This window comes from Xyrauchen texanus, chromosome 2 (assembly GCF_025860055.1).
Source record: "Xyrauchen texanus isolate HMW12.3.18 chromosome 2, RBS_HiC_50CHRs, whole genome shotgun sequence".
Classification (NCBI taxonomy): domain Eukaryota; kingdom Metazoa; phylum Chordata; class Actinopteri; order Cypriniformes; family Catostomidae; genus Xyrauchen; species Xyrauchen texanus.
Window position 1 is genome coordinate 3,455,208 of NC_068277.1, and position 27,576 is coordinate 3,482,783.

At 37.4% G+C, this 27,576-nt stretch overlaps 1 protein-coding gene across 1 annotated transcript; it reads left to right on the forward strand.

The window, feature by feature from the left end:
• The first annotated feature begins 937 nt into the window (after positions 1-937).
• On the forward strand, positions 938-26,795 carry LOC127617254 (FACT complex subunit SPT16-like). Its single transcript, XM_052089198.1, has 24 exons — positions 938-1,250; positions 2,233-2,325; positions 2,719-2,889; positions 3,032-3,184; positions 4,585-4,731; positions 4,888-5,039; positions 5,995-6,167; positions 6,355-6,445; positions 6,880-6,953; positions 8,367-8,479; positions 8,563-8,628; positions 8,742-8,840; positions 9,237-9,352; positions 9,815-9,968; positions 12,339-12,466; positions 12,549-12,811; positions 13,035-13,153; positions 14,867-15,105; positions 15,325-15,400; positions 15,495-15,664; positions 16,599-16,728; positions 23,542-23,668; positions 23,952-24,026; positions 25,779-26,795. The coding sequence occupies exons 1-24, from the start codon at positions 1,185-1,187 to the stop codon at positions 25,883-25,885; spliced, it is 3,102 nt and encodes a 1,033-aa protein (XP_051945158.1). The 5' UTR covers positions 938-1,184; the 3' UTR covers positions 25,886-26,795.
• The last annotated feature ends 781 nt before the right edge of the window (positions 26,796-27,576 follow it).

Consider the following 27,576-nt stretch of genomic DNA (forward strand, 5'->3'; position numbering starts at 1 on the left):
CACTTTTTTTAAATTTCTATATTGTAGCTACAGCCTGAGCGCGCGCTGTGAACACACGTGTTCTGTTGCCTTTCAAATGACATAAAATGGCGGGAAAAAAAAAACGTGCGTGATGACGGCATGAACGCTTTGACGTTGGCATCAAGACGTCCATTTAGGCGGGAGAGAATCACGTCATGTGATCGTAAAAGCGGGATTTTATTTGCCGCCAACCACGTGACGTCACCACCACTGCGGGAGTTTCTGCGACGGAGCGAAACGCAGGCACACAAAGGCCATATCAGAAATAAATACACCTTTTATTAATTCAATATCCAATATATCTTTAAGAAACAAAAACACAGTGACTCATTTTCAATTTCAGTCCAGCCGTTACTTTGAATGACCGTGCATTCAAACAAGCCACAATAAAACAATAACAATAATGTATACAGGAATTCTGAACAGACACCCTTTCAAAATGGCAGCAAAAATAATGAATACATAAATAATGTTAATTAGATGCAGGAACAGCAGTTAGAGGGAGGTCTCAGATCACACACAGACACAGACATAAGTTAACATAGATGATAGATATGTTAATTCTAAATAGGACAAATAAAAATAAACAAATACCTACAGTGAATGTATAAAAACCTATTATAAACAAATAAATGCTAGTGATGAACAAATACATACTTAAAGTATTTAAATGTGAATTAAATAAATAAATACATAAACGAGTCAATGCCTATGATAAATACGTACACTATATACCTATAGTAAATAAATAAGTAAACAAATGCCTATGATACATAAATATTAATAAGATGCATTAAGAACACTGTGAGGGAGGAGCCATGTTAATGAGATGCATAAAGAGCACTGTGAGGGAGGGGCCAAATATCAGACTCACACATGCGTATTTCAACGTGACATTTCACATCATCACACTACATCTGTAGCATGCATCAAACCCAAGAGCACTTAAAAAAAAAACACATTTTAAAGAAGAATATTAGTCGTTTTAAATAGGACATCTTTTATATTGCATTTTCCCCCCATTTTCTTTTCTTATTTCCCCTTTTGTTATTTTTTGTGTATCGACGCATTGAGTTAAAACCACACTAGTGTGTGTTTAAGTGTGTGTAAGTGTGTATTTGCTGCTGTAGTTTCAGAGTTTCAGTGTTTGTTGATGTGACATTATGGCGGTGAATCTGGATAAAGACGCGTTTTACCGCCGCATCAAGCGGTTCTACGGCAACTGGAAGGTACGGAGAGCCTATTTTGTGTTATAAACATCACTAACACATCTTATAAATGATATTAATTCATAACAATTAACATATGATGTGTTAATAATGCTGAAAACCCCCACACATGCACACATACACCCAATCAGGCCTCATTTCCATATAACTGTTATAGAAACATACATTTAAGCGGATGTATTTGTAATTGACGCACTTTATGGTGATTTTTTTATTTTTAATGAAATAATTCTAAGTTTTAGATTTAATTTAAACAATGTTTATGTGTGATTAACACAGTGGCTAATGTGTTAGCATGTTAGCACACGCTGTTTTCACCCCATTTCCGCTCGATTATAGTTTAGTTTATGGAAAAATACAAGCATTTTATTGTGTTTTTGGTTGTGTTTCAGGAAAGGTTTGTCACATATATGTTTTCTTTATGTGTAAATGTGTGCTGTTTGATGTATCTTACGTATAAACATGCTGCAGGTGTGAAAGAGCAAATAATTGTTATAACTATATGAATTGTGTTATAACATCACATTTAAGAACATATGATTGGAGAATAGTCTTTAGAGGAAAATATTACCTCTCTAACTGGACACTTTCTATCATCTTTAGAGTATATAGACATTTGGGCTGATCATTAGCAATATGTTTATTTTTCATGGCTGATGTTTTTTAAATCTATGCTTGTCTGTTTTTTAAGCTTTCATTAACGATGTTGTGACCGGTATTATAAAGTAATAACGTTAAGCCTGTTTTTTTAATGAAATTAACATTATAGAACTTTTTATTTTTTATTATTATTTCCAATAACTGATTTAATGGCCATTTGTAAAAGTACATACTACTAATCAGGCCTAATCAGATCAATTTTGATCATTTTAATCATATTGGTCAATGACTGATGCATCCCTATTTATATAATCTCTGCAGATTATATTGTTTTTGCTTGTGACTGTTCTATGCCATAACTCTGTTTTTGTTTTCATCACAGAAAGGCGAAGATGAGTTTGGCAAGGTAGACGCCATCGTGGTGTCCGTTGGTGTCGATGAAGAGATCGTGTATGCCAAATCCACAGCACTTCAGGTAATTACATTGCCCTATTATTATAAATAAATTGTTGCATTTATTATGTTATCAGATTTGAGGGTTAACGCCCAGGAATACTTCACTATGCGCGGTCCATCTTGCGCACATTTGTGTGTGCACAGCTTTGAAATTATACCTCACGCGGATGAGCACGAAAGGATGCGTTCGACACATGCGCAGTACAATTGCTTTATGCACTACCAGACATTAGAGGGCACAGTCCACATGGACAGAAAATCTGACTGTGCATGGACGTCTGCAGATACTCCTCATGACGAATGTTATGTTGTGCGGACCATTGCAGAACGTGGATAGGCGAAGTATACTTTGGGCTTTAGCGTTACATGTTTGCAGTGGCTTCTGAATAATTTTGTTTTTCTCCCCATGCAGACGTGGCTGTTTGGTTATGAGCTCACTGACACTATAATGGTGTTTTGTGAGACTAAAATCCTTTTTCTTGCCAGTAAGAAGAAAGTCGAGTTTCTGAAGCAGGTGGCTGTCACCAAGGGTAACGAGAACGCCAATGGAGTTCCTCCCATCACGTTACTTGTCAGAGAAAAGGTACGAAGACTTGCCAGCTCTTTCACGTGCAGCGTTCATAATATTGTCAAAGTGGTTGTCGGATATTGTGACTTAAATAGTAGTACGAGTAAGTTCATTGCACAGAAACCCTTTTATACTGTGCCTCTTTTGTCCATCACAGAACGAGAGCAACAAGGTAAATTTTGAGAAGATGATCGAAGCTATCCGTGGGAGTAAAGAAGGCAAGACGGTGGGCGTGTTCATCAAGGACAAATTTCCAGGAGAATATATGAAGAGCTGGAGTGACATGATCACAGCCGAGGGGCTCGAGAGGGTGATTCACAACTCATTTCGTTGATCACTGTTCCTTGTAACGTTATTCAGGAGCAGCACTGCCAAATAATAATATATTCACAATCAGTAGTCAGTATAACTTGCAATTACGTTCTGTAAAGGCTGACCGATAGTGGACTTTGACAGTACAATAACTATTGTGGTGGAAAAAGCTGATAACTGATTAATCTGCCAATAGTTTTTATACTGTGGAATCAAGCTGTCCTAACATGGAGGAATTATATTAAAAACGATCTGCATAGTTCCAAAAAAACAACTATCAGCACTGATTAATCGGTAAAACCGATATATTGGTGTACCTCTAGTGTTCTGCTCACTGACTGCATACAAAAACAAAGATTTGCTGTCCAATTCACAAACAAATCACTGAACTTGTGCGGATAATTTTTATGAATCAGTCAAATCAATTGCCGAATCTGACTGAATCATCGGTCTGAATCAGCAATGTCAAAAATGCAAATTTATAAGATTATTTAAAACTTTATCAGTGATTTTAAATGTTTTTTCTGAAAGATGGCCATTTGGTCAACGTTTCTGGGGATTTTATCATAAAGTTGAAAGCCACTGAACTCCAATTTTGATGTAAACATGTTTTTGTTTTAATTAATTTTGGAGTTGCATTTAACAACACATCATTAGCAGTGTTTCCATTATCGGGCCAAATGAGAGCGTTCTAGTGCCTGCCAGGGCCAGTTGTGTTCCCACTGTCACTTCCGGGGCTTTATTGTTCCTCCTTGGGGCATCCTCGGGGCCTTTGGCCTGCCAATTACCCTTGGTCCAAACAAGTCCAACCGGGGATGATGGCAGGTTTAATATCAAATTCAGAGTCTTCCCAGGTCCAGTGCACAATGGTACAGGTTCAAAAAAAAAAAAAATGTTAGCACAGTACAAATCCGTTAAGTCAACCAATAGACAAAGCACTGCCCAAATAAATAACTTTCCATGATTCGAGAGCATGGACGGTGCGCTAGGACATTGTCCTGCTGTTAGTGGAGAGACAACTCGGGACACCATGGCAGTTACAGTCAGTGAGTTGTCAACGCTATCTTGCTGTTTACATTCCATATAAACTTGATATTCTAGATAACATGATACCTCAGCTTGAGTTTACCTTTTGCTTGTTAAATTGGCAGGGTCTGTGATGTTGGCACCACAGTGGCATATTAAGGGCAGGAATTTGGGCAACGCTGCAGAGTTATTGGCCTGATGGTGGGAACGCAGATCGATTTTGGTCTTGTGGCTCGAGGTCTAAGGCTATTGACTGGCCAGTTAATAGCCCTGGCTCGCGCTGGCCTGATAATGGCAAAGAGGCTATTGGTATGACTAGTTAAATTGCCAGTCAGCTGTCATTAGTAATTGTGTGTGAATTGTGTTTGTCAGGTGGACATCAGTACAGTGGTGGCATACACAGTGGCAGTGAAAGAGGATGGTGAGCTGGCGCTCATGAAGAAGGCCGCTGCCATCACCAGTGACGTCTTCACTAAGTTCTTCAAGGAGCGAGTCATGGAGATTGTGGATGCAGACGAGGTTTGTTTATACTCAATTCAGTCAGACTTCAATCACTGTTGTTCTGTGGCATTTACCGTAATCGGCAAATCTTAACACTGTACGTCGTAATCTGGTCTCCATTAATTGGTGAATTGGCGCTTTACTGGTTATTTATATGGGTGTGTGCTACAACAGAAAGTGAAGCACAGTCGTTTGGCCGAGTCGGTGGAGAAGGCCATCGAGGAGAGGAAGTATCTGGGTGGAGTCGACCCCTCCACTGTGGAGATGTGTTACCCGCCAATCATTCAGAGCGGTGGCAACTACAGCCTCAAATTCAGTGTCGTCAGGTGAGATTGTGGTATCAATAGTATGGAAAGTAACAATGGCAAAATCCTGCAGTTAAACCGTAGAGCGGAACCGCCTGGTTCAAGAAGTAAATATCCTATTAGTTTTTTCCATAGGGGAATTGATTATTAATGATAACATTTAAACCTGTAAAGACAGATCTACCATAAGCTCTGAGGTTGTTAACCGATAGTATATGCTTCTGTTGAATCCATCAGTCATATTTCAACTTAAAAAATACATGTTTAATGGCAGAATATCTGATGAAGAACTACACTACTCATAATCCTGAAGAAAGATCCACCAATCAGAGCATCGCGGAAAGCAAAGTGCACCAAAACAGCTCTGCAGCTCCACCCAATCCCACAATGCACTGTGAATGTCACTAAACTCTCGAACTAATTGTATGTTTGCAAATATTTGAAAATTGTGCAATAAAAGAAAAATAGATTGATTTATATACTTAAAATCAACAGCTTTCAATCAATTGTTTTATGTTTGTCCATAATTTCTTATTCGATTACTTCATTCGCAATGCTTCATGGCATTGTAGTTCATTCCCTCATGAAAGATATTAAGTATACAGTTTTGTCAAATATTTTTTTGACAGGCAATTTTGTGCACTTTTGTTATCTCATATTATTACACATTTTGTGCTATGTGTAATACGTTAAAATATACAGTATATATCTATGTATTTTTCGTCCTTTGATAAAAAGCACATTATTTAATTATAAAAAAGCACATTAAGATAATTAAGATCTCCAGTGTTGCTTGATTTCATGTTGACAACAAAAGTTTTGTTAAATATTTGCAATGTTGCCCACACTGCTGTAATGCAGTACAAATCTACCGTATATACGAAATTTAGTGTTGAATTATTCTCTTTTAATGTTTTATATTGTTAGTGGGGCTTAGATGCAGGAATGCACTGAATCTCTCTTGTGTTTTTCTCAGCGATAAGAATCACATGCACTTTGGCGCGATCACGTGTGCCATGGGGATCCGTTACAAGTCCTACTGCTCGAATCTGGTGCGCACGCTCATGGTCGACCCGCCCCAGGAAATGCAGGACAATTACAACTTCCTGTTACAGGTGGAGGAGGAGCTTCTCAAAGAGTTGAAACACGGTGAGCATACAGATCGAGTATAATATAGAGTTTATATACTACACAAAATTGGATTTAAATGCAAAAGTTTTTTTATTTAAAAGACAACTGAATGACACTTGCTGAGTTTATGCATGTGACCATAATACTGACGGTCATGTGATCAAAAAGTATACTACAGTATTATGATGTGTGATATGATTTTCAGGAGTGAAGCTCTGTGACGCTTTCAACGCCGTCCTGGAGTTTGTCAAGAAAGAGAAACCAGAACTAGTCCACAAACTCACGAAAAACCTAGGGTATGTGTCCCAAATACACGAGACTGCGCGTGTGTGCGCTTTAAAGCCATAAACATACTCTTTAGCAAGTAGACGCAAACACAAATGCTGAACCAGTTCAACACACTCAAAGTACAAGCATCAGTACCCAGCCGAGTGAAAGGTACTCGTTTTTTGTAGGAAACATGCTATAAATGTTGACAATTGTAGTAAATTTAAGTTGCTATGTCATGACAGTAATTGACCAGAGAGAATAAATGAATGTCGAAGACATTCTTGCTTATGTCTGCTATAGCGTCCCTAGTGGCAACAATGTGCAATGGCGTGTGAAATCGATTTTGGACAGCTTGTAGCATGTATGTTCACGTACTTGCGTAGAGTTTGTTTGGGGTTTAAAGAATCAAAACATGGCAATAAAATAAAGACATGTCTTGGTGGTTTGTGTTGTGCTGCAGGTTTGCTATGGGGATTGAGTTCAGAGAAGGATCGCTCGTACTCAATGCCAAAAATCAATACAAACTCAAAAAAGGTGAGTGTGAACTGTGAATACATATATTGACTGGGAATAAATATTTCTTATTGGCTGTGAAACTGTATATTGCATACTTTTATTAAAATGTATATTTCATTTTTTCGTGTATTTATTTAAAACGTGCTTTTGTTTGTTGTGGTGTCAAATTTCAACTGCTTTGATCACCGTTGCAAAAATAGTATTTTCTTAAGTTGTAGCGCCTAGCATTAGAAATTGATGAAATGTTGCATGTGACATCAGAATGTTTGATTGCTGGTGTGTTTTAAATTTGAATATTGCACTCGTAAGATTAATTTTAGGCGACACCCAAAAACATAAAGGAGCCAACAGTTTTGTCAGTGCAGCGATACCAAATGATACAATTTTTGCTATAATTGAACTTTCTTTTTTTTTTTTTACCTTTTTAATTTTTTGCGGCAAACGGCGTTGGTTTATTGTATCGCTTGCAGCGTATTCCAGTCAGCAACTTGGCGAAACGCCAGCTGTCACAAAAACCATAATTGGTTTGTGGCTAAACAGCAGAAATTGGTCATCACATTTAGCAAGTTTTGAAGTAAAATAAAACATGTTGGTTCAACTTATGATGAGAAATTTGTAAAAGTTGTTAATCAGGGTTCCCACCGGTCCTTGTAAAGTCTTAAATTTAGTTTTCAAAATGTAAGGCCGTAAATGGCATAGCAAAAGTCTTGATTATCATTTAAAGAGGGCTTAACTTTAGGTACCGAATAAGCGATATGGCCAAATGCAATTATTAAACTGCAAAAGACTGAATTAATTATAAATGTATAGTCTGTATGTGCTGCACACTTCAAAGTGAACACTGTTGCACATTCTCCAAGCGCAGAGAGCTCAGTATACTGTGTTTCCAGCGCTTTCTAAAATCTGTTCATTGCTGGTTTGTTTTTATGGCAATGTTTATTTTACAGCATGTATAGAGTAATAAATTGTAGATGATTACGTGTGCATATTTTATTTCACTTATCTGTTTGTGTGAGCAGCTGGGAGTACAGACATTTCCGAATAAGAGACCTCCGGTGTATTTCCTGCGTTACGCACCAAATCTTAATCTCAATTTCTGGTTATTATTATTGGAAATTTGTTTTCTTGTTGCCTCTGTGTCTGTGATCAGCACAGTAAAAAATACAAAGAAAATGTTTAACTTATTCAATATGTCAATTCGATTTATTATCGCCTTTCTTCCAACACATTATTTTATCAGCAACATCCAATATCGAGCGACCAATGATGTATGTATTGAAATATGGCGGTATGGACATGCCATACTTATTATAGTTGTTAAAGTGTTAGAAAAAGTCTTAAATTAGATTATAAAATCTGTGCAGCATCGCTGTAGATGTGCAACACTTTGTTTAATCTTGGACCTTACACATATTAAACATGTTTGTGTAGGAATGGTTTTCAGCGTCAGTCTGGGATTTTCTGACATGATCAACAAAGAGGGAAAGAAAGAAGAGCAGAAGAAATATGCGCTTTTCATCGGAGACTCCGTACAGATTAATGAGGTGCATAATACACACACACACACACACAGTCTTATGCTCATGTTTAGTGTCTTGACTCTTCTGTGTGTGGTGTGTGACTGCAGGAGGACCAAGCGACCATTTTAACACCTGTGAAAAAGAAGATAAAAAACGTTGGAATTTTTCTCAAGGTAACGTCAGTCCTCCGCTGTGTGTGTGTGTGTGTGTGTGTTGTCAGATTGATCGTAGGAATGTTGCTTTAGGTTTCTTCTTGTTTTTGACTTTCTCCCTTGTGTGTCTGTAGAACGATGATGAAGACGATGATGAGGAAGATGATGATAATGCAGAGGAGCTTCTGGGGAAAGGAGCGCGTGGTGCCGCCCTGCTGACTGACAGAACCAGGGTATCTGCAGTCTTCCTGTTTAACTCTCATAAAAACACAACTGTCAGGGCTGTCATCTTATTGCATGATATCCTGATTAAATACATTTAATCTTTATTATTCACAAATCTACAATATTTCCTGTGAAAAGCTCTTAAATAAAAATAAGACAAAAGCATTGAATAAATGGTACCAAATGTGGCTCCTTTAAATCAGTTTATTGTTTAGTTTATCCTTATCACTGGCCTTCAGTCCACTTTGCAATCGCGTTGTCAATCATTCTGTGGTAAACTTGGGGGTCGTTCACTCTAAATAGAATTGTGTAAATAGACAGCCCTAATTAGTACATAAATATACTGTAAAATAATAACTTTATTGGTTTTATATGCGTGTTCTCCATTTCTGTTATCTGATTAGAATGAGATGACCGCTGAGGAGAAGAGGCGGGCCCATCAGAAGGAACTGGCCAATCTTGTGAACGAGGAGGCGAAGCGTCGACTGACTGAGCAGAAAGGAGGACAACAGATCCAGAGGTAAGAGGAAGACATGAATGATACTATAAAGCATGCAGCGTGTTGAGTAGTGTCTAGTTGCTTTAACTTTTCTAACCAATTAAATGTAAGATTTTCATCTGGTGGACAATAAAACTGGCAAAAAAAAAATCAGACCTGCATTAAAGGAGGGACCCGAGACATGATACTAAAAAAATTATTCTTCTGAGATATAGCTCTCTAGTCTAACCATAGGCTATTTGACAAGCATCGTGTCGCAATAATAGTTCAACTGATGTGCGATCATGCAAATATTGGCTATTTTACAATGTCCAATCAAGAGCTAGAGCTGTTGTTTAATGAGTTTTTGTTCTTTCCGTATCTACAGCACATCACTAGTGCTGAAAACAACAGAAATAAGCCGCAGAACTGTCATGAGTTACGTAAACATAATCAGGTTTTTTTTTTATTTTATTGTATTTTTTTTATAATGTTTCTGTCCAGAGCCAGGAAGTCAAATGTGTCGTATAAGAACGTGTCGCAGATGCCTCGCGAGAAGGACATCAGAGATATGAAGATCTTTATCGATAAGAAATACGAGACCGTCGTCATGCCCGTGTTTGGCATCGCAACACCCTTTCACATCGCAACTATCAAGGTAAGCGTACAACACTGTTTTTGTGTTCTTTCTCTTTATAGGGATTGAGTGTTTTTTAAACTTTATCAGTTCAGATTATTATAATGTCCATGTCAAAAAACTGCCATAATAAAATTACATATTAATATTAGTTATTAATTTATTATATTACATAATATAATTTTCCACTTTCACTGATTCAACATCAGTCCTGATCATAACTGCCAAAATATTCATTAATTTTCAGGATTTTAACCCTTTAAATGTCAGATTATTTACATAATGACATTGTTTTTTTTTATACACACAAATTTCTCAAAACACACTCTGACAGTGACCAACACACACACACGCACACACACACACGCACACACACACACACACACCGCTGCATCATGTATTCAGTTGTCCTGCAGGTCTCTATAATACAGTAAACAGAGAATAGGGGAAAATATTGTATTTGCTCCACAGCATCAACATGAGCACAATGGCAGTGTCTGATGGAAAATATAAAAAATGTACATTTTGAAGCCAGAGTATGGGCTGAAATATGTGCCACCAGAAACTGAATTTAACTTTTTCAGAAACTATCAAAAATATTCCATTACAAAAGAAGAAAAACACAATTAAAATGAAAAAAATGAACTCAGTCGCACGAATTTAACAGGCTCTTCAAATATGCTTCATTTTTTGTTAATGTTTTTCAAAGATTCGTTTTCGCAAATCGTGGATTCTGAATACATTGCCACAGATTTCGCTTACGCTTCGCAGTTTTTCGTTTGCTGTTTTGAGACAAACCTCTCGTGGGGGTGGGCTTAACAGTGATCTACTCTGATTAGTGAGCTTTTGATGGACAGGTGCTCTCTGACCCGGATGTACAGACGTCACTCAGTGGCGCGATATTGGAAAGCTCTCGCGGTGATTTGTAGTTATGCAATACGTCGTGCTTTGTTGTATTACTTACTAACAATATGTAAATAATATTTGACCTATAATTATATAATTTAATATTATATGAGACCTTCGATCGTCTAATAATCGTCTTCGATCAGTCTGTAAAGATGAGCTCTCAGGAGAGACACGGAGCGGCATCATCTTCCTCCTCCTCTTGTTTTTTATTTATTTAAAAAAAAAAAAATATTTATTATTTTTTTTAATGCAAAGAACAGGAACATACAAAAAATCTGTGGCAATGTATTCAGAATCCGCGATTTGCGAAAACGAATCTTTGAAAAACATTAACAAAAAATGAAGCATATTTGAAGAGCCTGTTAAATTCGTGCGACTGAGTTCATTTTTTTCATTTTAATTGTGTTTTTCTTCTTTTGTAATGGAATATTTTTGATAGTTTCTGAAAAAGTTACGTTCAGTTTTATAAAGTTACATTAATTATTATTGACACAATCGTAATTCCATAGTTTCATGGCGGGTAACGTACTGTGCTCCAAAACATTGGTGCTGATTGGCCCAAGAGGAGTCCTGTGCGCCAATGAACGCTATCTATCGATCTGCGCTCGATTGCTCTTCCTTCATCCTCCAACTACCCGGATGTCTGTCTCAGTAACTTGAAATTGAATTTGAGAACTGAATCTGAATTGTGAGAAGTGAATGTGAAGATATATAGAGAGTTTAATTTTCAGTGAGGATCAAATTTTATTGGACTTCAGTTCCAAAGGAATAAATTCAATTTCAAATGATACAATTCAGATTCAGTTTTTGAATAAATTCAATTTTAATTAAACAATACAATTTCAAATTATTTGATTCAAATTCAGTTTTTCAATGCAATTATTCAAGTTTAAGCATTCAAATTCAAATATAAATGGTTCAAATTCAGTTTCTGGTGGCACATATTTCAGCCCATACCAGAGCTCCGGAATAAAAGAATAAAATCATTTTATTCATGATTTATCCTTTAATGCCACTGAGATCAAATATTGCCGTTTTAATGGGTTTCGATGGGGACATTTTTGTCCTAAAGGTCCTGAGTGTGACTATTGTGTACACAGTGTGTTATAGATGTGTTATAGGAACTGCGAAATATCATATTTCTCCCAAAAATACACACCTTTGGCAAAATGTATGCCATTGGCATTAACAGCCAAAATAACTGAAAAGACAAAAAAATGTTTATTCCATATTAACAGTTTATTTAAATGTTATCATCAAAATGGAGTCTAAATAATTGAATTCATTAAAACTGAAATCAAATGAAAATAAAACGGATAATTTTCAACATAACTTTGCATTCATTTTGTCAAATAAAGTGTTGCACAGCTGAGCATCTCAGTATTAATTAAATCATTGAAAACTTTATTCTGTACAAAAGCGCTCTTGGCTTTGAGATTGCATAAATATAATTTGATCTCTCTCCCCTCTGTGTGTGTGCAGAACATCAGTATGTCTGTTGAAGGAGACTACACATATCTGAGGATAAACTTCTTTGTGCCGGGCAGCTCGCTGGGTCGGCACGAGGGCAATATCTTCCCCAATCCAGAGGCCACGTTTGTCAAAGAGATGTAAGAGCTGCTGCGATATAACACTGTATACATGACACGCTTCAACAGTTGCACACTAACATTGTCTCTGTCTCTTTCTCAGTACGTACCGCGCGTCTAACCTCAAATCCCCCGGTGATCACTCCGTTCCCTCCACCAACCTGCAGAACGCCTTCCGCATCATAAAGGAGGTGCAGAAGCGCTATAAGACACGTGAAGCGGAGGAGAAGGAGAAAGAGGGCATCGTTAAACAAGACTCGCTTGTTATCAACCTCAACCGCAGCAACCCCAAACTCAAAGACCTTTACATCCGCCCCAACATCGCCCAGAAGAGGATGCAGGGCTCGCTCGAGGCGCACACCAACGGTAAGACACATTGTAGTTAAACTACAGTCAAGCTACTACTAAAAAGTATCTTTTTATTTGTAGTACACTACAAGCTGCTATCAAAAAAGAAGCAATTTAATAAAGAATACTTGAACATGCATAAAAATTTGAGGAATTCAATAATATCAGCTGATAGTTAATTGGGCTGACATTCCTTAATGAAAATGAACCATGCTTACTACAATATATTGTGTCTCTCCAGGTTTTCGATTCACATCAGTGCGTGGTGATAAAGTCGACATCCTGTACAACAACATCAAACACTCTGTATTCCAACCCTGTGACGGAGAAATGATCATCGTACTGCACTTCCATCTCAAGGTGAGATAACGCGGGAAAATTATTATGAAATAAACTTAAAACCGAACTATCAAAATAATTTATATTCTCTGACTCAAATTGAAAAACGGATCACTTGGTATTGGCATATAAAAATATTTGGTGTCAATAGTATTCAGAAACGTATGGTGGTAGTATTATACAGCCGTGGCCAAAATTATTGGCAGTGACATAAAAGTTTTCTGCTTCAGTATTTGTAGATTATTTTTTCACATGTTTCTTTGGTATACTGGAAAACAATGATAAGCGTTTCATACGTTTTAAATGATTTTCTTGGCAAAAACATTCAATATTTGCAAAGAGTCGAAATTTACAGTGTTGACCCTTGTTCTTCATAACCTCTGCAATTAACTCTGGCATGCTGGATATCAGCTTCTGGGCCAAATTCTGACTGATGGCGATCCATTCTTGCCTTATTAGTGCTCGGAGTTGACCACAATTTATGGGCTTCTGTTTGTCCACTTGCCTTTTGAGGATTGACCACAGGTTCTCTATGGGATTAAGATCCGGAGAGTTGCCTGGCCACGGATCCAAAATTTCAATGTAATGATCTCCAAGCCACTTCATTATCACTCTTGCCTTGTGACATGGCGCTCCATCATGCTGGAAAATGCACGGATCGTCACCAAATTGCTCCTGGATCATTTGGAGAAGTTGCTCTTGCAGGATGTTTTGATACCATTCTTTATTCATGGAAGTGTTTTTGGGCAGAATTGTGAGAGAGCCCACTCCCTGTGATGAAGAGCAACCCCACACATGGATGGTCTCAGGATGCTTCACTGTTGGCACGACACAGGACTCAAGCTAGCGTTCACCTTTTCTTCTCCGGACTATCGATTTTCCAGATGTCCCAGCAGTCGAAAGGGGGCTTCATCAGAGAAAATAACTGCACCAGTCTTCTAGTGTCCAATCCTTGTACTTCCTGCAGAATTTCAGTCTGTCCTTGATGTTTTTCTTGGAGAGAAGTGGCTTCTTTGCTGCCCTTCTTGACACCAGGCCATTGTCCAAAAGTCTTCGCCTCACTGTGCATGCAGATGCCCCCACACCAACCTGCTGCCAATATTGAGCTCTGCACTGTGACACGATCCCGTAGCGAGTCCTCGGGAGGAGACGTCCTGGCGCTTCCTGGACACTCTAGGACATCCTGAAGCCTTCTTCACTGCAGTTGAACCTCTCTCCTTGAAGTTCTTGATGATCCGGTAAATGGTTCTTTCAGGTGAAATATTCTTTGCAGCAATTTCCTTGCATGTGAGGCCGTTTTGATGTAAATTGATGATGGCTGCACGTCTTTCTTTAGAGGTAACCATTGCAAACAAGAACACACTGATTGGAAGCACTTCTTCCCTCCTTTTATAGCAATCAGTCAGCTCTTATAATCCAATCAGAATGATAGAGTGATGTCACCTGACTAGTACTCGTTCACACTTTCCCAGGTGCTGCTGATATGATTAGTGAAATGCTGCTGGCTGATCATTATGTGCCAGGGCCAAAAAAACAGAGAAATTTGGGTTTTTGTGATGGTTAATCTTTTTGCAATGATTTAAAATGAAACATGCACAATAATCTAGAAACAGTGTGAATCAACACCACAACAACTGAAGCAGAAAACTTTACGAAACACAACATTTATGTCAACAGGAGTTTTTTATAGAAAAATAAATGGCTCCAATTTAAACCTGTCTCTCTTTGTGTCAGAATGCCATTATGTTTGGTAAGAAGCGTCACACAGATGTGCAGTTCTACACGGAGGTGGGTGAGATCACGACAGATCTGGGCAAACACCAGCACATGCACGACCGGGACGACCTCTACGCTGAACAAATGGAGCGAGAGATGCGACACAAACTCAAATCTGCCTTCAAGAACTTCATCGAGAAAGTCGAGTCTCTCACCAAGGAGGATCTGGAGTTTGAGGTTCCATTCAGAGACCTAGGGTGAGTGTTAAATATAGGTATTTTCTCCTTTTTTCTCCAGAGGAGTGGGCTGTCAAATTTACCGGTTAATGCAGTAGTTCACCCACAAAAAAATCCTTTATACAATGACAATTTAAATGCTGCTTCATCCAAGCTTCTAGGTGTCACTGTAAGTCCAAGATGACACAAAGACATCTTTTATCAGGACCATCATGTGCTGATGACATGTTTGTGTTTTAGGTTCCAGGGCGCCCCCTACAGGAGCACCTGTCTACTGCAGCCCACGTCTAGTTCGCTGTGTAACGTCACAGAGTGGGTGAGTTTTACGCCACAAAATGAAATGCCAAGTGTACCATGTACCTGTTCTTATCCCCCTCTTTACCGATCTCTCTCTCTCTCTCTCTCTCTAGCCTCCATTCGTGGTGACCCTTGACGAGGTGGAGTTGGTTCATTTCGAGCGAGTCCAGTTTCATCTGAAGAACTTTGATGTCGTCATCGTTTACAAAGACTACAACAAGAAAGTCACCATGATCAACGCCGTGCCCGTCAACTCTCTTGACCCTATCAAAGAGTGGCTCAAGTAAGCTCCGCCCCTAACACAATAAAGCAGAGCTTCTCAAATGTTCTTCAGAGATCTTTCCATAATCCTAAATGCAAATAATAAAAAGCAACTAAACATAAAATTGGGAATGAGGTTTTGCCCCAAGTGAAGGAGTTCAAGTACCTCGGGGTCTTGTTCACGAGTGAGGGGACAATGGAGCGGGAGGTTGGCCGGAGAATCGGGGCAGCGGGGGCGGTATTGCACTCGCTCTATTGCACCGTTGTCATGAAAAGAGAGCTGAGCCGAAAGGCAAAGCTCTCGATCTACCGGTCAATTTTTGTTCCTACCCTCACCTATGGTCATGAAGGTTGGGTCATGACCGAAAGAACTTGGTTGCAAGTACAAGTGGCCGAAATGGGCTTCCTCAGAAGGGTGGTGGGCTTCTCCCTTAGAGATAGGGTGAGGAGCTCAGTCATCCGTGAGGAGCTCGGAGTAGAGCCGCTGCTCCTTTTCGTCGAAAGGAGCCAGTTGAGGTGGTTTGGGCATCTGGTAAGAATGCCCCCTGGCCGCCTCCCTAGGGAGGTGTTTCAGGCACGTCCAACTGGGAGGAGGCCTCGGGGAAGACCCAGGACTAGGTGGAGAGATTACATCTCCACACTGGCCTGGGAACGCCTCGGGGTCCCCCAGTCAGAGCTGGTTAATGTGGCTCGGGATAGGGAAGTTTGGGGCCCCCTGCTGGAGCAGCTGCCCCCGCGAACCGTCTTTGGATAAGCGGTTGAAGATGGATGGATGGATGGATAAACATAAAATTGTGTATAATTAGGATAGCAAAATAAATGGGCTTATCAACCTTTTAAAGGGGAAGAAACCCTTCCCATATCTTTTGTTAGTATTAAAGGCAGTGAATTCAAAGTTGATGGTATTTGAGTTTATATCTTTCAAATAAGGCAGTGTATATTGTGTTTGTCTGCAGCTCTTGTGATATAAAGTACACAGAGGGCGTCCAGTCTTTGAATTGGACAAAGATCATGAAGACGATCGTTGATGATCCCGAGGGCTTCTTCGAACAGGGCGGCTGGTCTTTCCTTGACCCAGAGAGTGAGGTGAGATCCATCAACTTAAACTGAGTGATTCAACTGACCAGAAGCATTGTGTACTGTATCTGAAGACAATTTTAGATACAATTCATCTGCTCAATATGTCTGCAATATTTAATTACCCACCACCACGCACACAAATTCCTCGGTAATAATAGCATCGAAACAGTGATTTTTCATGACGTTCATTTCTGTTAATGGTTCTTAAATGTGCGATGCAGACAGAAAATCAAACTAATATAAACAGGAAGTGTTTTTCAGCATTGCAAAACTGCTACTGAATCTACAGTACTAGACAAAGCGTGACCAGTGTAATCGATTACCGAACACATGACTCTTGAGGTGGCTGTTGTTAGTGAATTAACAAGACTTCCTAATCTGTTGAAGCTGAATGGATCAATCTGACTGAATTAATTGACTCATTGGAAATAACACTGTAGAGAAGTGCACATATCCGGCTGAGTTCTTCCTGTCAAACAACTCGATGGAGCACAGCTGAATGGAACAGCACGCAGGGTCTGTAAAACTATATTCACAATAACATGGCGGTCAGGCCAACCACAGATTGAAAATACACAGGTCAGACAGCCGTGATGAAAACAGTGGTGCACGCTTACTATGATAATTATGGCAACCTGATGGAAGAGAAGAGGAACACACATTCTGAGTATTTTCATTGAGTTGGCCAGCGAGTGCCTACTAACTACTATTACTACTAACAACGTTTACTACTGCCTACTAACTACTATTACTACTAATAAAGTTTACTACTCCCTACTAACTACTATTACTACTAATATAGTTTACTACTGCCTTCTAACTACTATTACTACTAACAACGTTTACTACTGCCTACTAACTACTATGACTACCAAACTTTTACTACTGCCTACTAACTACTATGTCTACCAAACTTTTACTACTGCCTTCTAACTACTATGACTACCAAACTTTTACTACTGCCTACTTACTACTAATACTACTAACAACTTTTACTACTGCCTACTAACTACTATGACTACTAACAACGTTTACTACTGCCTACTAACTACTATTGACTACCAAACTTTTACTACTGCCTGCTAACTACTATGACTACTAATAACGTTTACTACTGCCTACTAACTACTATTACTAGCAACAACGTTTACTACTGCTAACAACAACTTTTACTACTGCCTACTAACTACTATGACTACCAAACGTTTACTACTGCCTAATAACTACTATTACTACCAAACTTTTACTACTGCCTTCTAACTACTATGACTACCAAACTTTTACTACTGCCTACTAACTACTATGACTACTAACAGTGTTTACTACTGCCTACTAACTACTATGTCTACCAAACTTTTACTACTGCCTACTAACTACTATTACTAGTAACAACGTTTACTACTGCTAACAACAACTTTTACTACTGCCTACTAACTACTATGACTACCAAACTTTTACTACTGCCTACTAACTACTATTACTACCAAACTTTTACTACTGCTAACACAACACATTCTCACACCCCAACTCGTCACATACGGACGCTAGGGCAGGACCCCTTGGCGTCGCTTATTGATGCGCCGGGTGTACCTTTGGCGTCATTTTACGACGCGTCCGGTTTTGAAACCTAAAAAAACAGTTGGAGGGCCATTGTTGCCTATTCCTTTTTATTTTTATTGATTGCGGTCTCGACTCTCGACCTGTTCGCGGCGTGAGCTTACCCGAGACGTGAAATTTCAACGCTACACGCTCCGGTTCAGAGATATGTAGAACGGCGTCATTTTACGCCGTGTCCGGGTTTTTAAACATCCAAAAAAAGTTGGAGGGCCGTTGTAGCCTATTCCTTTTGATTTTTATTTATTGCGGTCTCGACTCTCCACCCGTTGGCGGCGTGAGCTTACCCGAGACGTGAAATTTCAAAGCTACACGCTCCGGTTCAGAGATACATAGAAGTCTATCGGACTACCCTGCGTGTCGAAAAATGACGCCAAAGGTATACCCGGCGCGTCAATATGTGACGAAACTGCCCGAAGCGTCCGGATGTGACGAGTCGGGGTGAGAATGTGTTGGCTAACAACAACTTTTACTACTGCCTACTAACTACTATTACTACCAAAATTTTACTACTGCCTACTAACTACTATGACTACTAACAACGTTTACTATGACTACCAAACTTTTACTACTGCCTACTAACTACTATGACTACCAAACTTTTACTACTGCCTACTAACTACTATGTCTACCAAACTTTTACTACTGCCTACTAACTACTATTACTACTAATAAAGTTTACAACTGCCTACTAACTACTATTACTACCAAACTTTTACTACTGCCTACTAACTACTATTACTACTAATAAAGTTTACTACTGCCTACTAACTACTATTACTACCAAACTTTTACTACTGCCTACTAACTACTATGTCTACCAAACTTTTACTACTGCCTACTAACTACTATTACTACTAATAAAGTTTACAACTGCCTACTAACTACTATTACTACCAAACTTTTACTACTGCCTACTAACTACTATTACTACTAATAAAGTTTACTACTGCCTACTAACTACTATTACTACCAAACTTTTACTACTGCCTACTAACTACTATTACTACTAATAAAGTTTACTACTGCCTACTAACTACTATTACTACCAAACTTTTACTACTGCCTACTAACTACTATGACTACTAATAACATTTACTACTGCCTACTAACTACTATTACTACTAATAAAGTTTACTACTGCCTACTAACTACTATTACTACCAAACTTTTACTACTGCCTACTAACTACTATTACTACCAAACTTTTACTACTGCCTACTAACTACTATTACTACCAAACTTTTTCTACTGCCTACTAACTACTATTACTACCAAACTTTTACTACTGCCTACTAACTACTATTACTACTAATAAAATTTACTACTGCCTACTAACTACTATTACTACCAAACTTTTACTACTGCCTAAAAACTACTATTACTACTAATAAAGTTTACTACTGCCTACTAACTACTATTACTACCAAACTTTTACTACTGCCTACTAACTACTATGACTACTAACAACGTTTACTACTGCCTATTAACTACTATGACTACCAAACTTTTACTACTGCCTACTAACTACTATTACTACTAATAAAGTTTACAACTGCCTACTAACTACTATTACTACCAAACTTTTACTACTGCCTACTAACTACTATTACTACCAAACCTTTACTACTGCCTACTAACTACTATGACTACTAATAACATTTACTACTGCCTACTAACTACTATTACTACTAATAAAGTTTACTACTGCCTACTAACTACTATTACTACCAAACTTTTACTACTGCCTACTAACTACTATTACTACCAAACTTTTACTACTGCCTACTAACTTCTATTACTACCAGACTACTTTTACTACCTGCTCTACTAACTACTATTACTACTAATACTAAGGTTTACTACTGCCTACTAACTACTATTACTACTACTAGAACTTTTACTACTGCCTACTAACTACTATGACTACCAAACTTTTATTACTGCCTACTATTAACTACTATGACTACTGCCATAACTTTTTACTACTGCCTACTAACTACTATTACTACTAATAAAGTTTACTACTGCCTACTAACTACTATTACTACCAAACTTTTACTACTGCCTACTAACTACTATGACTACTAACAACGTTTACTACTGCCTATTAACTGCTATGACTACCAAACTTTTACTACTGCCTACTAACTACTATTACTACCAAACTTTTACTACTGCCTACTAACTACTATTACTACTAATAAAGTTTACTACTGCTTACTAACTACTATTACTACCAAACTTTTACTACTGCCTACTAACTACTATGACTACCAAACTTTTACTACTGCCTACTAACTACTATTACTACTAATAAAGTTTACTACTGCCTACTAACTACTATTACTACCAAACGTTTTCTACTGCCTACTAACTACTATGACTACTAACAACGTTTACTACTGCCTATTAACTACTATGACTACCAAACTTTTACTACTGCCTACTAAATACTATGACTACCAAACTTTTACTACTGCCTACTAACTACTATGTCTACCAAACTTTTACTACTGCCTACTAACTACTATTACTACTAATAAAGTTTACAACTGCCTACTAACTACTATTACTACCAAACTTTTACTACTGCCTACTAACTACTATTACTACTAATAAAGTTTACTACTGCCTACTAACTACTATTACTACCAAACTTTTACTACTGCCTGCTAACTACTATGACTACTAATAAAGTTTACTACTGCCAACTAACTACTATTACTACTAATAAAGTTTACTACTGCCTACTAACTACTATTACTACCAAACCTTTACTACTGCCTACTAACTACTATGACTACCAAACTTTTACTACTGCCTACTAACTACTATGACTACCAAACTTTTACTACTGCCTTCTAACTACTATTACTACTAACAATGTTTACTACTGCCTACTAACTACTATTACTACCAAACTTTTACTACTGCCTGCTAACTACTATTACTACTAATAAAGTTTACTACTGCCTACTAACTACTATTACTACCAAACTTTTACTACTGCCTACTAACTACTATGACTACCAAACTTTTACTACTGCCTACTAACTACTATGACTACTAATAACATTTACTACTGCCTTCTAACTACTATTACTACTACCAAACTTTTACTACTGCCTGCTAACTACTATTACTACTAATAAAGTTTACTACTGCCTACTAACTACTATTACTACCAAACTTTTACTACTGCCTACTAACTACTATGACTACCAAACGTTTACTACTGCCTACTAACGACTATGACTACCAAACTTTTACTACTGCCTACTAACTACTATTACTACCAAACTTTTACTACTGCCTACTAACTACTATGACTACCAAACCTTTACTACTGCCTACTAACTACTATGACTACCAAACTTTTACTACTGCCTACTAACTACTATGACTACTAACAACGTTTACTACTGCCTACTAACTACTATGTCTACCAAACTTTTACTACTGCCTACTAACTACTTTTACTACCAAACTTTTACTACTGCCTACTAACTACTATTACTACTAATAAAGTTTACTACTGCCAACTAACTACTATTACTACTAATAAAATTTACTACTGCCTACTAACTACTATTACTACCAAACCTTTACTACTGCCTACTAACTACTATGACTACCAAACTTTTACTACTGCCTACTAATTACTATGACTACCAAACTTTTACTACTGCCTTCTAACTACTATTACTACTAACAACTTTTACTACTGCCTACTAACTACTATGACTACCAAACTTGTACTACTGCCTACTAACTACTATGACTACCAAACTTTTACTACTGCCTACTAACTACTATGACTACCAAACTTTTACTACTGCCTACTAACTACTATTACTACCAAACCTTTACTACTGCCTACTAACTACTATTACTACTAATAAAGTTTACTACTGCCTACTAACTACTATTACTACTACCAAACTTTTACTACTGCCTACTAACTACTATGACTACCAAACTTTTACTACTGCCTACTAACTACTATTACTACCAAACCTTTACTACTGCCTACTAACTACTATTACTACTAATAAAGTTTACTACTGCCTACTATCTACTATTACTACTACCAAACTTTTACTACTGCCTACTAACTACTATGACTACCAAACTTTTACTACTGCCTACTAACTACTATTACTTCCAAACCTTTACTACTGCCTACTAACTACTATTACTACTAATAAAGTTTACTACTGCCTACTAACTACTATGACTACCAAACTTTTACTACTGCCTACTAACTACTATTACTACCAAACCTTTACTACTGCCTACTAACTACTATGACTACCAAACTTTTACTACTGCCTACTAACTACTATTACTACCAAACCTTTACTACTGCCTACTAACTACTATTACTACTAATAAAGTTTACTACTGCCTACTAACTACTATGACTACCAAACTTTTACTACTGCCTACTAACTACTATTACTACCAAACCTTTACTACTGCCTACTAACTACTATTACTACTAATAAAGTTTACTACTGCCTACTAACTACTATTACTACTACCAAACTTTTACTACTGCCTACTAACTACTATTACTACTACCAAACTTTTACTACTGCCTACTAACTACTATGACTACCAAACTTTTACTACTGCCTACTAATTACTATTACTACCAAATTTTTACTGCTGCCTGCTAACTACTATTACTACTAATAAAGTTTACTACTGCCTACTAACTACTATTACTACTACCAAACTTTTACTACTGCCTACTAACTACTATGACTACCAAACTTTTACTACTGCCTACTAACTACTATGACTACCAAACTTTTACTACTGCCTACTAACTACTATTACTACCAAACTTTTACTACTGCCTACTAACTACTATGACTACCAAACCTTTACTACTGCCTACTAACTACTATGACTACCAAACTTTTACTACTGCCTACTAACTACTATGACTACTAACAACGTTTAGTACTGCCTACTAACTACTATTACTACTACTAACAACGTTTACTACTGCCTACTAACTACTATTACTACTACTAATAAAGTTTACTATTGCCTACTAACTACTACTACTGTTTTTAGCCAATTTTACTACTGCTAAATACTTCAACAGCACAGAATGTAGTTTTTGAGCACAGTGACGGTTAGTTGACGTGTGTGTGTGTGTGTGTGTGTGTGTGTGTGTGTGTGTTTCAGGGCAGTGGAGCTGAGGAGGACTCTGAGTCAGAGATGGAGGATGAGACGTTTAACCCCTCAGCTGATGAGGAGGAGGAGGAAGAGGAGGACAGTGATGAAGATTACTCATCGGAGACAGAGGACTCTGGTAACACGATGTGCAGTTATCATTTATTGCACTTAGACCTCAGAAACGATTAAACAGTGTTAATGTTTTCATGTGGTCTCAAGCATTGAGATGAAATGCTTGTTTCAGTCTGTCATGTGACTCTTCCGTTCAAACAGTGGTCAGTTATTTGCCCCATGAGGTAGTTTGTGTAATAGGTGAACTGATGTTTGCTTGTAGACTTTGAGTATACCGTGTGTAATAAATCAAATGGCAAATTATTTCTGTCTGCCGCAAGTTTCTGATGCTTGCTTTTGTGTCTCAGATTACAGTGCGTCTATTGGCAGTGAAGAGGAGAGTGGCAAAGACTGGGACGAACTAGAGGAGGAAGCTAGGAAAGGTGAGAGGAAGTAGAATCCAAAACTTTTCACACAATAGTTTCATGTGTCTAATAACAACAGTTAAACATACTGGATGTGCATCGAAGGAGAATTCTGATTCTTGACATTTTCTCAAGCAACTTCTTGAGGAATCACCTTGGGATGCTTTTTAAATGATATTGGAGGAGTTCCCATCTATGTGGGGCACTTAGTGGCTGCTTTATTATTATTATTATTTAAAATATATATATATATATATATATATATATATATATAAATTGAAAAATAAAAATAAAAAAATATTTAAGATCATTAGATTCATTTAATTCAAGTGACCCCAAACTTTTGAACGACAGTGTACGTACAGGTCATGGGGCATTAATTGCATATTTGTATATTTTATTTTTAATGTAATTTATATAATTATTTATATTATGTAGTTATATATAATTAATCACACTTAAATTAACACGTTAAATTTGCAGCCCTAATTATCACACAATATATTGAAATATATTCACTCTTTGCTTGGATCATCATAATTTTAAACATTTGTATTTTAATGAGGGGTTTTAAGGCTTAAGATTAAAAGTCTTAGTCTGGGCCAAGAGTTGCACAATAAAATCAATACATTAAATGCGTTTTGAAAATTACGTAATGAAGGTATGATATAGAGTTTGAAAGATACTTTTAATGTGACAAAAAAAATTATCATGAAAATAATTAGAACTACAGTTTTGACCAACACAAAATAGGTGATTTTGTTAGAAGCTCTGCTTTACAATGCATGAGATATTGTGACCAAAACTGAACAATTGCTTTAAAATTTGCACACTTTATAAAAATATTTGCTCTGATGTTTTTACGGATTACAATAAGATGTACAAACTCATCAAATAGTCATGTGTTGTATGTTGTTGGAAAGAATACAATCAGCCTATTTATTTTACTCACAGACAAAAATATATTGAGTAATAGCTAAGAATATTTATTTCATAATTATGTTGGTGTTTCTTATAAGCCGCATTTTCACTTATAACTTTATGAAAAATAAAAGGAACATAAAATATCACATACCATTTACTTAGAAGAGGTGATTATCTTTCAATCGAGTCCACACACAAGATAATCATATGCATGGATCATTAGATAATCCACATGAAGCACAATGTTACATATGACCACCAGGAGATGGCGCCAAATACACGACACAGACTCAGTGATGACTTAAATGACACAGAATGAAACTCATTCTGTGAAATCTCATGACTAAAATCATGTCTGCATGCTTTACAAACCTTTAGTCATTGTTGTGTTTGCATGTGTAATTAGTTCTTATGTACAATTATTATCTTTTATTTGTTTGGACACTGTGATAAATTATATTTGTAATGCTGTAAATTTTGACAGCTATCTTGTATCAACACAAAATTTTTCTCAGATAAGGTTGACATTATTGAGAACAAAACAAAAGCAGTTTTTTGGAGCTACCCAGATATATGTGATGTCAAATACACCTTCAGAGCTTAATATGTTGCTTCATCATGACATTCCAAACCTGTATTTAGTTTTTTCCCTGGAACACAAAAGGTTAAATTTTAAATGTATTGTATATTCCGAGCCACAGTAAAAATATTAAAATGAGTAAGAACTAACATTGAATTAGAATTAACATTGTGTTTGTTATAGAACAGGTGCTTTCAAGTGGAATGGCAAACAGGATGTTAAACAGTCTGCCTTTTTGTAATTTATTTTTTGTTTTCTTTCTCTAGCGGATCGTGAGAGTCAGTATGAGGACACAGAAGAGACTACAAACAGGAAGAGGAAGGGCCGTTCATCAGCTCCGCCCCCTAGCAGCAAGAAGAAGAGGCGGCATTAGATCACACACTTATATATATATATATAAACACACACTTACACACTGCCAAATCAGTTTCCTACAACTCTTTTATTAACCCCCCCCCAACACACACACACACACACACACACACACACACCCACACACTGTGTTTGGTGTAAATAGTGTTGGCTTGCACTGATGCGTGCTGTAGAATAGCAGTTTTCATATTGAAGGAAGGATTTAACCCCTCATGCATCTGTTTCCTGTTTTCCTTCTTCATTCCGGTGAATGGCATCACTGAGGTGTGTGTGAGTGTATGTGTGTGAGCGCTTTTCTAACCAGTAGACGTGATACAGTGTTAGTGTTTTATGCGCGTTACGTGACTAAATCTTCATTCACATCATCACGTCGTTCCTTTGCATTTCGGAATGAATCGATGGACTTTGAATCGATGGTTTCCATGCCCATGTGGATTTATGTTAGTAGAGAATGAATCTGTTGCTTTTTCTAATTTGAGGGGGCATGAGCACACACAATGTAAACGTACACGCTTTTGTTTTCTTAAAACTTTTTGCTCATTCTAGATTGGTAGTTTTGTTCAATCAAATTTTTTTTTTTTTAATAAAAGTTCAAGGAAATAAAACCAGTTTAAGTTGTGTTTCTCATTTTAAACTCCTCTTGGTCTGGGGTATCCTTGATACCCAACTAACAATGTTTGGTTACAAGAACGCTTTGGGAACATTAACTTTTTTTCCAGAATGAACATGTTGTTTTGGTTAGGCAGGAAATTTTTATATATTTATTTATTTTATATGGATATAAAACATTCCCTATAGGTTTGGAGAACGTTCTGCTAACCTCTATATGTTATATATTTTCTGCAACCCTGCAACCTTTTTTTATAATCATTCAAAAAAGTTACACATCACGCATAATGTGGAGAAAAATATACTCTTGCGGCCAAAAGTTTGGAATAATGTACAGATTTTGCTCTTATGGAAAGAAATTGGTACTTTTACTCACCAAAGTGGCATTCAACTTATCACAATGTAGCAGTCGGGACAGTAATAACGTGAAAAATTACTATTACAATTTGATTTTTTTTTTCAGAACTTCTTAAACTGCTTCAAAGAGTTCTCATCAAAAAATCCTCCATGTGCAGTAATGACAGCTTTGAAAATCCTTATTCTAGCAGTCAGTTTGCCCAGATACTCAGGTGACCTTTCACCACACACTTCCTGTAGCACTTGACCTTTCACCCCACACTTCCTGTAGCACTTGCCATAGATGTGACTGTCTTGTCGGGCACTTCTCACGCACCTTACAGTCTAGCTGATCCCACAAAAGCTCAATGGGGTGAAGATCCATAACACGCTTTCCCTATTATCTGTTGTCCAATGTCTGTTTCTTTGTCTACTCTTCTTTTTTTCTTTGTTTTTCTGTTCCAAAAGTGTCTTTGCAATTCTTCCCATAAGTCCTTCACCCCTGAGTCTTCTCTTTACTGTTGTACATGAAACTGGTGTTGAGCGGGTAGAATTCAATGAAGCCGTCAGCGGAGGATATGTGAGACGTCTATTTCTCAAACTAGAGTCTCTGATGTATTTATCCTCTTGTTTAGTTGTACATCTGGTCTTCCACATCTCTTTCTGTCCTTGTTAGAGTTGTGCTTTGTCTTTGAAGACTGTAGTTACACCTTTAGATGAAATCTGCAGTTTTTTCCTCAAAACAAT

Excerpts from the sequence above, each read along its gene's own strand:
- LOC127617254 (XM_052089198.1), top strand. The coding sequence starts at position 1,185 with ATGGCGGTGAATCTGGATAAAGACGCGTTTTACCGCCGCATCAAGCGG. Across the intron at positions 5,040-5,994 it reads CTCAAATTCAGTGTCGTCAG|CGATAAGAATCACATGCACT; the intron begins GTGAGATTGTGG and ends TGTTTTTCTCAG. Across the intron at positions 6,446-6,879 it reads AAACTCACGAAAAACCTAGG|GTTTGCTATGGGGATTGAGT; the intron begins GTATGTGTCCCA and ends GTTGTGCTGCAG.